The following is a 12,048-nucleotide window of genomic DNA, read 5'->3' on the forward strand; positions in this document are numbered from 1 at the left end:
TATAATATTTTAACTAAGATTTATATATTGCACTAACTGAAGCAAGAATTTGGTAATATTCCAGGTTATGAAAAGTATGTTTTCTTTTCTTCTTCTTTTTTTTTGGTCTTTTTTCTATAAATTTTTTATTTTTCCTTTTCTTTCTTTTTATTTTTATTAGCTTTCATTTTGGAAAATATATATATATAAGTGTGTTTACAGTGTTATGTGTTGTTATTTGTTGTTCTTTGTTTAATTTCTATTTTTTGAAAAAAAAAAATTATGATTCTATGTGGGGGAGAGGGAGAGAACGGAGTTCGCTCGCTGCCACTTTCCTGATGGCGTCGTCGAGGGGAGGAAAGCGTTGGGTTGGCTGGAGGGCGGGAGAGGAGGAGCAGGACCACCCTTTCCCCCCCCCCTCCTAAACTGGAACTGTCCGTCCTACGGCTTCTCACAAATGCAGTTTCTCTCCTCCCCCATCCCGGACACGCTGCCATGCCATTTCTAAACCGGACTATAACTCCCACCGGGACTATAACTCCCCAAACGCCACGCGAACGGGGCAGAGAAAGATCCCGTCGCACTTGCTGTATTCCGCACCGGGACTACAACTCCCAAAACGCTGTGGGAACAGGGCAAAGCGAAATCCCGGCGCCCGAAGCATGCTGGGAGTTGTAGTCTGGCTCCTTAGGGGAAGAGCGTGCAGCTTTGGACTCTGCCCAGTTGGTGCTGGGCGGAAGAAGCGGCGATGTCGCTGGTGTCGGCGCTGCAGACCGGGGGAGAAATGGCCAGGCGCGGAGGTCGTGCCCTCCTCTGCAAGGAGCTCCATGCCCGCATCTGCTCCTGCTGGGCTCCCGCTACTCCGCCTGCCACCAGCCAAGGCGGGGAAGCCTATGCACCGAGCAGCTGCAAGGCTGGTTGCCCTGGGTTCAGCAGCGACTCCTGCCAGCTCATTGGCTGGTGCAGGCAGCCAGGGGCTATTCTGTCTCGGTTTTCTCGCAGACGGTGGGGCGTGGGCACCACCCTGGCGCCCTCGGGGCACGGTTACCGCAGCCAGATATCGAAAGCTTGCATGCATCAACTCAGACCGTGCCAGGGACTTGGTGCTTGCCTGGCCCTCCCACGCTGTTGGTACCAGGGTGTTGACACCTTTATGAGCCGAAAGGGTCTGTGTCAGACCTTTTGCAGCAGCTTAGCCCACCCAAGCTCTACTCGCCAGTCTCTTAGTGCCAGCCTCAGATCACCTTGGCTTATGAAGATCCTGTTAAGGACATACAGCCAGTCAGTCACTGGGCAACATTGTGCCAGTCTACCTCGGTGGCACACCAAGCAGCCGGCTTCTTCCCTTGTCCCCGCTCCAAGAGTGGGCAGGCATAGTTACCATGCCAGTCGCCCAGCAGGGACTGAGTGCCACGTGGTGGATCTGCGCAGTGACACTGTGACTCAGCCGAGCCCCGAGATGAGGCAAGCTATGGCCCAGGCAGAGGTGGGAGATGATGACTACGGGGAGGACCCCACGGTCAATGGTGAGTGTGGGTGAAAAGGGGCATCCCCAGGGCGGTAAGGCTCTGCAAAGGGATCCATGCTGCCACAGGCAAGGGTGCAGCTGTGCCTAATGCTGTGGAGCAAGGCTACTCATTTTCAAGACCCAGCTGTAAAGCAATGGCACTGTGAATATCAGATATTTATTTTTGTTATTTATTCTTCTTATTAAATTGGTATACTGCCCTTCATGGGACGCGGGTGGCGCTGTGGGTTAGACCACAGAGCCTAGGACTTGCCGGTCAGAAGGCCGGCGGTTCGAATCCCCACGACGGAGTGCGTTCCTGTTGCTCGGTCCCTGCTCCTGCCAACCTGGCAGTTCGAAAGCACAAAGTGCAAGTAGATAAATAGGTACCACTGTGGCGGGAAGGTAAACACCGTTTCCGTGCACTGCTCTGGTTCGCCAGAAGCGGCTTAGTCATGCTGGCCACATGACCCGGAAGCTGTATGCCGGCTCCCTCGGCCAATAAAGCGAGATGAGCGCCGCAACCCCAGAGTCGGCCACAACTGGACCTAATGATCAGGGGTCCCTTTACCTTTACCTTTATACTGCCCTTCATCCAAAGATCACAAGGCGATTCACAACATAAAAATACCATACCTTCCAGGAAAAACGTTGCATTTGGAGGGGAGCAGATGGAAAGAGCCGCCCTGAATATTTTATGGAAAGACAGGCTCTACACCTGGATTTTGTTTATTGTCATATAATATATAGTTTCCTGTGGCTTTAAGGGCCAATGTTGGCTGCTGGGTGTCTGTCCCCATGAAGAATTAATCTAAGCTCCATGGGTGATTTTAACGTGCCTAGTCTGCAAATGCTTGTGCCATAATAAAATCGTTAGCCTTTGAAGTGTCACAAGTCATTTTGCTGTTGTTTTTAAGAGACTACCCCTCTGGAAATTGCCCCAAACTTGTCTGAAAGGAGCTTGTTCATGGGAATAATATTCAGTCCACTTACGTTTTGCTTATATTAATGGTTGAAATATTTGGGGGAGGTATGTAAAATAAACCCATTGCCAAAACGTGATGCTGATCATTATATATATATTTTTTAAAAGCCAAGAGAGGCTTCAGCAACCTGGAGTAGGAGGTCTTAAAACTCAAATATCCTGATTCTGTGAACAGTTGTGAACTTCTGACATCACACCCACCCCATGGATGCAGTATCTGAAACTCGAGGGTGGCTTCTTCTTGTCCTTCTGTTCTTATTTCCCCCTTCAGAACTGCAGAGAGTAGTGGCTGATCTCCTTGGAATGGAAGGGGCCTTGTTTGTCCCCACAGCCACCATGGCGAACCTCATTGCTGGTAAGTCTCATAAGAAGCAATCGGAGCTGATTCCCCTTGCAGCCCCACGTACCACCTTCCATCCTGTTCTGGAAGGTCCCCCAAGGCTTTGAAGTTGATTGGGTGGTGGCAGTACTGTGGTGATCCCCTCTTCTCCCATTGGCAGATGCCTCCACTGGATCAGAGCCCTTATTTACACCAGGTATATAAATACATATGTGATCTGCCTATAACTTTAATGCCCTCTGTTTTATTATTATGTAATTAAACCACAGAGCCTAGGCCTTGCCGATCAGAAGGTCGCGGTTCAAATCACCACAACAGGGTGAGCTCCCATTGCTCACTCCTGCCCACCTAGCAGTTCGAAAGCACGAAGTGCAAGTAGATAAATAGGTACCGCTCTGGCAGGAAGGTAAACAGCATTTCCATGTGCTGCTCTGGTTCACCAGAAGTGGCTTAGTCATGCTGGCCACATGACCCGGAAGCTGTATGCCGGCTCCCTCGGCCAATAAAGCGAGATGAGCACCGCAACCCCAAAGTCGGTCACGACTGGACCTAATGGTCAGGGGTCCCTTTACCTTTACCTAAGTTTCCTTGTAAGGGCTATGCCCTAAGACTCAGTCATTAAAAAAAACCACAAATAGCCCCACCTACCCCTGAATGAAGCTATGAGGAGAGAGAGTTTCGTTTTGGGAATTATTCTAGTTCTGTTTTTATTATTTCAGTTATTATTTATAAAATCAGTGGCAGGGACTTTGTGGCCCTTTAAATGTCGCAAGACTCCCAGTGTGGCTTAACGGTTAGAGTATTGGACTATGACCTGGGAGACTAGGGTTCAAATCCTCACTCAGTCATGAATCTCACTAGGTGGCCTTGGTCCAGTCACCTTCTCTTAGCCTAACCTACCTCGCATGGTTGTTGTTAGGATGAAATAGGGAGGAGAACCACGTACACCACCTTGAACCCGTTGGTCAGGAATGATGGGAGTTGTAGTTCAACACCTTCTGGAGGGCCAGAGGGTTACCAGCATTGGTAACCAACAATGCCAACAATGTACAAGAAAAATATACACCCTCAACCCCCTGCCTAAGAGGCTTTCTCTAGCCTTAGAATTACTAGGCAAAACATTTTTGACTGTGAGATGAGAGCTCCTAACTGCTGCACTCTTAAAAGGTGCTGGAGAGATTGGAATAAGCATTACTGACTGCTTCAGCTCAGGGATCTCCTAGGAGTGATGAAAGCAGCAGTGAAGCAGGCAGCCTGGTTAGCTCAGTTGGTTAGAGCATGGTGCTGCTAAGGTTGCAGGTTCGAGCCTCGTATGGGACAGCTGCATATTCCTGAATTGTAAGGGGTTGAACTAGATGTCCCTGAGGGTCCCTTCCAACTCTGTTGTTGTTGTTTAGTTGTTTTGTTGTATCTGACTCTTCGTGATCCTATGGACCAGAGCACGCCAGGCACTCCTGTCTTCCACTGCCTCCCGCAGTTTGGTCAGACTCATGCTGGTAGCTTCGAGAACACTGTCCAACCATCTCGTCCTCTGTCGTCCCCTTCTCCTTGTGCCCTCCATCTTTCCCAACATCAGGGTCTTTTCCAGGGAGTCTTCTCTTCTCATGAGGTGGCCAAAGTATTGGAGCCTCAGCTTCACAATCTGTCCTTCCAGTGAGCACTCAGGGCTGATTTCCTTAAGAATGGATACGTTTGATCTTCTTGCAGTCCATGGGACTCTCAAGAGTCTCCTCCAGCACTGTAATTCAAAAGCATCAATTCTTTGGTGATCAGCCTTCTTTATGGTCCAGCTCTCACTTTTACATCACTACTGGGAAAACCATAGCTTTAACTATACGGACCTTTGTTGGCAAGGTAATGTCTCTGCTTTTTAAGATGCTGTCTAGGTTTGTCATTGCTTTTCTCCCAACAAGCAGGCGTCTTTTAATTTCGTGTCTGCTGTCACCATCTGCAGTGATCATGGAGCCCAAGAAAGTACAACTCTACATTATATATCGTATTTTTCACCCTATTGGATGCACTTTTTCCCCTCCAAAAATGAAGGGGAAATGTGTGTGCGTCCTATGGGACAAATGCAGGCTTTCGCTGAAGCCTGGAGAGCGAGAGGGGTCGGTGCACACCGGCCCCTTTCGCTCTCCAGGCTTCAGGAAGCTATCCGCAAGCCTTGGGAGCCCGGTGGGAGTTCCCGCTGGGCTCCCAAGGCTTGCGGACAGCAGCCTGCAGCCCAAAACCCGGGGAGCGCAGTGGGGGGCACCCCAGGCTTCAGGCAGCTCTGTTCTGGGGGCTGGGGTCACGGGAAACGCGGGCTTTCCCCCCTTTATTTCCCCCCCCCAAAAAAAACTAGGTGTGCCCTATAGGGCGAAAAATACAGTAGTTGTGGAAAGGATCACTATGACAGATTCATCCTCATTTTATCTTGCCATCTGCCTTAGTTCTGTGTTTCCCCTATCCCCACTATAGACCCCCCAGTTCTCACCCTTGTCCTCTCTTACCATAGTCATGTGCCACTGTCGCAGGCGAGGGGCGCAGCTCCTGCTTGGGCGGGAGTCCCACATCCATGTGTTTGAGCACGGAGGGTATGCACAGGTAAGTGACGCTGGGAGGGGACCCAGAAGCGCCGGCCATCACCGAAGCTCATTGTGTCTCTTTCTACCCATATTCCATCTCAAAAACGAGGAACCAGAGACATGGCAAAGAGCATGTACTTACAGCTGCCAAGACAAATGTGGCCACAGTCTTGCAAAGGGGCCGTGAGGACGCAGCTGTCCAGGTCTTTACTCAAACCTTGGCCAGAGGAGTGAGAAGCCTGGTGATGTGCTTCCCTCTAGTGGCCAATAGCACAAGCTGCACCCTCCTCTCCTTGGATAGTAACAGTTCCCGACTTCATGCACAAGTGTCTCTGTGCTCAGCTCAAAATAACATTGTGTGAAGATTGTTCCACTACTAAAGAACCAAACAGGAAATTGTCTTCCTGTTTCGTTCTAATGATTTGCCTTGTTACCTCCTATGGTTTTTTTTTTAGCTGACCTCCCAGAATGCTTGCATGTTATGCCTGCAAATACCTTCTCAGAACAGTCTTTTCCACTAAGCTTTTGAAACAAACTCACTGATCCACTGTTGAGAATTGGAGATTATAAGCACCCCGTGTCTTATTCTTAGAGCCCTGGATTTTCTCTGCTGGTAATTTAGAAGGATCTGGAACCCTGGGCACAGGAGATTAAGCTAGGTGCTGTTGATTCCTTCTAGGTATGGAATATTTATTGACTCCTCATGCCTCGCCATCCACCGACAGATGCTTTAGTGATTTGTCCCTTTGTTATGTTTTGCAACGCTTCCATTGCTGCAATGCCAGTGCATGGCTTTTGAATTCAATTGATCCAACCAAGGGATTTCCCCCTTGTGAGTAGAAAGCTATTTGCGGTCCTTGCATGAATCAGTATTTACAGGAAGCTGCCTTGTAGATTCTAACACTTTCTGCATTATCAGCAGGTTGCCCCATTTTCTGTTCTTCCATATGCTTAGCACGGATTGCTGTGTGTCTCTGGCACTCAGATCCTGAATCAGTGGTCCCAATGACCGCAGCAGAACTTAAATACCACATTTTTCGTCCCATAGGACGCACCGGCCCATAGGACGCACCTAGTTTTTTTTGGGGGGGGGAAATAAAGGGGGGGAAATTTCCCTTTATTTCCCCCCCAAAACCAGGTCGAGGAATCCAAACGAGGTCGGGGAACAGCGGGATGGCGGCGCTGCGCCTCCCTGCTGTCCCCCGAGCTTGTGGGGCTGGCGCTGGGGAGAAGCGCGCTTCTCCCCAGTGCCAGCCTCCAAACCAGGTCGAGGATCAGCGGGATGGCGGTGCTGCACCTCCCCGCTGTCCCCCGAGCTTCTGGGGCTGCCCGATGTCTGCCCGAAGCATGGGGCGCTCTGCTTCAGCGCTCCCCACGCTCCAGGAAGCAGGCTGCTATCCGCAGCCTAGGGAGTCCTGCGGGAACTCCTGCGGGCTTCCCAGACTTGCTGATAGCTTCCTGAAGCCTGGAGAGTTAGAGGGGTCGGTGCGCACCGACCCCTCTCGCTCTCCAAGTTTCAGCGAAAGCCTGCATTCGCCCCATAGGACGCACACAGATTTCCCCTTCATTTTTGGAGGGGGAAAAGTGCGTCCTATAGGGCGAAAAATATGGTATATTTAATGCATTTTAGAACCTAGACGCAAGACTAATATGCTATGACTTCTGCGGTTAGATATGAGCACAACACAAAAACTGCAAAGCAACATTTTGGGTTGAGGTTGCTTGCACCTCCAAAACTGCTACTTTTGTGTATTAATCCATTTAAATAAGCCCAAGCTCCAGTCCTCCTAACTTTCCAAAAGACATATTGGCAGCAATTGCCTCTGCCTCCTATCAGCTCCCCCCATGTCTCCTGCCCACCTAGGCAGCCCAAACACAACCTCTCTGCCTTATAGTGCAAGGCTAGGCTTGTTTGCTCTGAATGAAGCCCCACCTTGTTCAATGGGGATATAATTGCAGCTTTCGTTTTGCTTGATCAGGAAGCATCAGGATTTTTCTTGACCAATCAGTTCGCCTTCTCAAAGGTTCTGAAGTGTCTGTTCCCTACTGTGATAAGAATTTTAAGGTCTTAGATATATAATAAATGTTCATAAATGAACCAGCCAAGCACATACATAGATCAGCACAGGAAGATCAACCTGAAACCATTTCTGATTCCCAAACTGACCAAATGTTTTGTCTGCAAGGTCAAAGGAAAATGGAAAAGCCTCCCCATTTACTTTTCCTTCACAAATCCTGTCTTAAGGGTATGTCTGTGTTTGAATAGGGTGAGCCTGTGACCTGGCTCAGGAACTAAGTATTTACCATTACAAAAGACTGGCCAGGTTCCTCAGGGTATCCAGTCAAGTGAGCATTAACAGGGTACCTGTCAGATGAGATAAACAACACACTCAGATTTCTGCTATAGACTGCTTTTTCTGTGGTGTATGTATGATGTATGGAGGGGTGGTCTTGAGCTGCAGGGTAGGGAATTTAAAATGTCTATATAAGGGCAGGCACACTTTTGTTCTGGATTCCTCCTCCCTTCCTGCATGTGAGGGGAGCACCCTGTTGCAACAGATCAATAAATATCAGGCTTACTAGCTGCTTTGCATCTCAATATTCTCTGGTTGGCCTTTGTTATTTTCTCCTACCAATAGGGAACCTACGTAAGGACTCTATATGGGCTCTTGGATACCCCATAAGGGTTAAGGGCAGATTTTTGTTTACAACACTACAAGACCAGATGGCTTCACTATCACAAACAGCCAGGGGCCGTGGCTTATTCGAATAGGTTCCATAAAGAACTTGGTTTTCAACAAAACTGGGTACCACATGTTTATTCACCATAAACAGCATCAGAGTTAATGTAAAAGCTTTTATCAGCATGAGGCATTTACCATGTACAGGCTTTGCCCGAGGCCACCCACCCACTTTGTTCTCACCCAGGTGGCGGGAGTCCATTCAGAGGCATTACAGGACCTGCCTAATGGGACCATCAATCTGGATGAACTGGAGCAGAAGATCCAGCGGGCCCACCAAAGCCAGTACCACCCCCACCCTGAGCTCATTTGCCTCGAGAACACGCACAGCTCGGCCGGGGGAAGGGTGCTGCCCCTTAAGTACCTGCAAGAGGTGAGTACCATGAGTCATTCATCCAGACTCAACCCAACGGACTGGGAGAGCCTGGATAGCTCAGCAGGTTAGAGCGTGGTGCTGATGATGCCAAGGTTGCAGGTTCAGTCCCCATATAGGACAGCTGTGTATTCCTGCACTGCAGGGGGCTGGAGACGAGACGATCCTCAGGGTCCCTTTCAACCTTACAATTCTATGACTCTTTCAGAAAACCCAGTAGCCTTTTCGTTGTGGTGGGTGTTGTGAGCAATAGCGGCTGTGGTAGCAGGAATAACATTTTATTCATTCAAGTACTTTCAGCGTTTGTATTTATTTATCAATATTTTAAATAGTTGTGTTTATTTATACAATAAAGAAAACTTTTAAAAAAATGTTGCAGTGTATCTCGACTCCACCCAAAATGCATGCATGTGTAGTGGAGGGTGGAGGGTTTTTTCCCCATCCCCACTTTTCACCTTAATCCACACTTCCAGTATGCTTACTGTTGGCTCCCCCCCCCCCCTTATCCTTCTCCCACTCCTACTGTCACCCTTAAGCTGGCACATCTACATTTGGTAAAGCCCTGGAAATTCATAGGTCCTTGTCAGGCCATCTCTAGATATGTATCGACCCTATTTTAGCAGGTGGGGGTGCTCCTTGCTTTAAAAAAACTCTTTGCAACTGCCAGGCACTGCCCCACCCAAGTTTGTTATTCGAGGAAGTGATGATGATGATAAAGGAAGACCCCTAACTTAGCACCCCTGGCTGGGCTCAAGGACACTGAGCAATCTCCTCTGATCATAGGAGCCTGCCTACCAGCAGTAACCCCAGATTGTCTTTTAGTTTTCTCACAGAGCGGGGGCCCTGATCTCATGTGGCCCCTAGAGCGCCACATAAAGCAGAACCTGCAATGCCCCTAAGAAAGGCCACCAGCTCTGGGACGTCTTCCCTTTGCCTGTCACAAGCCAGGCTTCCTCAACCTCAGCCCTACAGTTCCCATCATCCTTGACCTCTGGTCCTGCTAGCTAGGGATCATGGGAGTTTAGGCCAAAAAAACACCTGGGTGCCAAGGTTGAGGAAGCCCGTTTTAAGCTGTTGGTTGAGCTCCATTCTCTACACAGGTGCACCAGGTAGCCCAGCGATATGGGCTGCAGATTCACATGGATGGCGCCAGGGTGCTTAACGCCGCTATGGCCTTGGGAGTGCCGCCGGCTCATATCTCGCAGCACTGCAACTCCATCTCCCTGTGCCTCTCGAAGGTAGGTGGTTTCTGCTGTGACTCTGAACAGGGTGGATTTTGGGGAAGAGTGGAAGCACAGTACCTGCGAGGCTCACCTAACTGTGGGGACTTAGGAAGCTGAGCCAGACTGCTGCTCCATCCAGCTCAGTATTGCCTACACGGACTGGCAGCGGCTCCCCAGGATTCCAAAAAGGGGTCCCTCCCAGCCTTACCTGGGGACTGAGCCTGAGACCATCCACCTGCAAAGCAGAACTGCAGTCCTTCCCTGGCAACGGGTTTGAAACCTCTGCGATCCGTCCTTGGATTTGTGGCAGAACTTTGCAGCAGGATTCAAACAAAGCGAGATAGAGGCTAGTGGAAGGGGCTGTGCAAGAGCTTCACGCAGAGTCCCCAGATGGAACCCTGGGGTAGAGAGGTTTGGGATTCTCCGCAGCCTCCACACTTGGCTAACCCCATCTTTTCTCTTTTCGATGACACAGGGTGTGGGAGCACCAGCCGGGGCACTTCTGGCTGGAAGCGGAGAGCTGATCGCCGAAGCCTGGCGCGTGCGGAAGCTCCTCGGAGGCGGGATGCGCCAGGCAGGGGTCCTGGCAGCCGCTGGCCTGGTTGGATTGAGCCGTGTGGAGGAGACGCTGAAGAGGGATCATCACAATGCCAGACATTTCGCCCAAGGTGCCTGTTCTGTGAGGCCGAGGGAGGGATTGATAACGGCAAACCTCTGCTGGGGGGGCGCGGGGGGCGCTGTGGTCTAAACTACTGAGCCTAGGGCTTGCCGATCATAAGGTCGGCGGTTCGAATCCCTGCTACGGGGTGAGCTCCCGTTGCTTGGTCCCTGCTCCTGCCAATCTAGCAGTTCGAAAGCACGTCAAAGTGCAAGTAGATAAATGGGTACCGCTCTGGCCGGAAGGTAAATGGTGTTTCAGAGCACTGTTCTGGTTCGCCAGAAGCGGCTTAGTCATGCTGGCCACATGACCCGGAAGCTGTACACCGGCTCCCTCGGCCAATAAAGCGAGATGAGCGCTGCAATCCCAGAGTCGGTCACGATTGGAACTAATGGTCAGGGGTCCCTTTAACTTTTTAACCTCTGCTGGGTAATCGAGGCTCGCCACCCCTTCGCTGACACAGGGTGCCCCCTTAAGCCAAGGCTCGGAGGGTATATTTCTCCAGCTCCTCCTATCCTAGGGTCAGCTTTCAGTTCAGATTTCAGCAGGCCAGCCCTCCCTGTTAGTGGGTGAGGATCTCTCCCAATTCCCTATCCACCCACCCATTTATCCTGTCGTTCGATAACTTATCCCCACTCGCCATTTTAAACCTCAAAAGTGTTTTCCCGTTACAGGTGCCTTTGCCCTGGGCTCGCCTCTCTGCTCCGTAAACCCCGCCACCGTGGAGACCAACATCGTCATGGCAACCGTCTCGGCTCCCGGGCTGACCCCAGCCAAGCTGTGTGAGCTGATGGAGGCCGTGAGTGAGGAGGAGGTGGCCGCCACAGGCCAAGCCGTCAGTGTGAGGCTCTTCCCGTGGGGCGAGCGTTGCCTGCGCGCCGTCTGGCACTGCGATGTCTCCCTCCGAGACACGCAGCTGGCTGAGGGCAAGTGGCGCTTTGTCCTGGGCAAGTGGGAGCAGCAAAGTGCCGGCGTACCCTGAAGCCAGTCTGGCAGGCCGGAAGACAAGTTGGCGCGCAGGACGTCAGTCTGAAACAAGCCAAGGCGTGCCGAGAAGGCAAGCCTGTGATTGGTCAGCCCTGGCCTAGCTAAAGACGTGGTCCACGTGGCTCCAGCCTTGTCTGGCTCTACAGAGGAGAGAAGCGGACTTCAGCTTCCCAAGCCACCTGCTATGGGGGAACAGCAGTGGGAGAGCCTGCCCGTTTCCAGGATTCTGTTGGCAGACCAATGGAGCTGCGTCACTTCATGGCCTTGCAGGAAACAGGCCCAACATGGCTTCCACACACACCCCACAGCCTTTGTGCATTCTGAGGGAATGGGGAAGGAGCTTTGTTTCCCAGGGATGCTCTGTTCCTGTTCTGTTCAGGCTAAGGGATACCTGCCAGCTACGACCTGTAGCTTTAAGAAAAGGAGCTTTTTATTTTTCCTCCCCCCTCCCATTCCCTTTTTCCTTGTGTGCCACGTCTTTTTGATTATAACCCTGAAGGCAAGGGCTGCCTTACAACTGATTTCTGTAAGCTGCTCTGGGAGCATTTTTCCAGCTGTAGGAGAAGGGTAGAAAGCGTTTGACTAAATAAATGGCACCGCTTCCTACCGGAGCCCTTTTTAATTCAAGAGGCCCCAGATGCATCAAGAAGGACAAGCAGATGGGCATGCTTGGAAGGGAAGGAGCATC

At 50.8% G+C, this 12,048-nt stretch overlaps 1 protein-coding gene across 1 annotated transcript; it reads left to right on the forward strand.

Moving 5' to 3' along the window:
* The first annotated feature begins 508 nt into the window (after nucleotides 1-508).
* Nucleotides 509-11,966, forward strand: LOC309364013 (uncharacterized protein). The gene is made up of 7 exons (XM_081900676.1): nucleotides 509-1,505; nucleotides 2,743-2,826; nucleotides 5,309-5,397; nucleotides 8,307-8,492; nucleotides 9,593-9,730; nucleotides 10,191-10,383; nucleotides 11,048-11,966. The coding sequence occupies exons 1-7, from the start codon at nucleotides 728-730 to the stop codon at nucleotides 11,353-11,355; spliced, it is 1,776 nt and encodes a 591-aa protein (XP_081756802.1). The 5' UTR covers nucleotides 509-727; the 3' UTR covers nucleotides 11,356-11,966.
* Nucleotides 11,967-12,048: the final 82 nt, after the last annotated feature.

Source organism: Podarcis melisellensis, assembly GCF_964234715.1.
Source record: "Podarcis melisellensis genome assembly, chromosome: 2".
Taxonomy (NCBI): Eukaryota; Metazoa; Chordata; class Lepidosauria; order Squamata; family Lacertidae; genus Podarcis; species Podarcis melisellensis.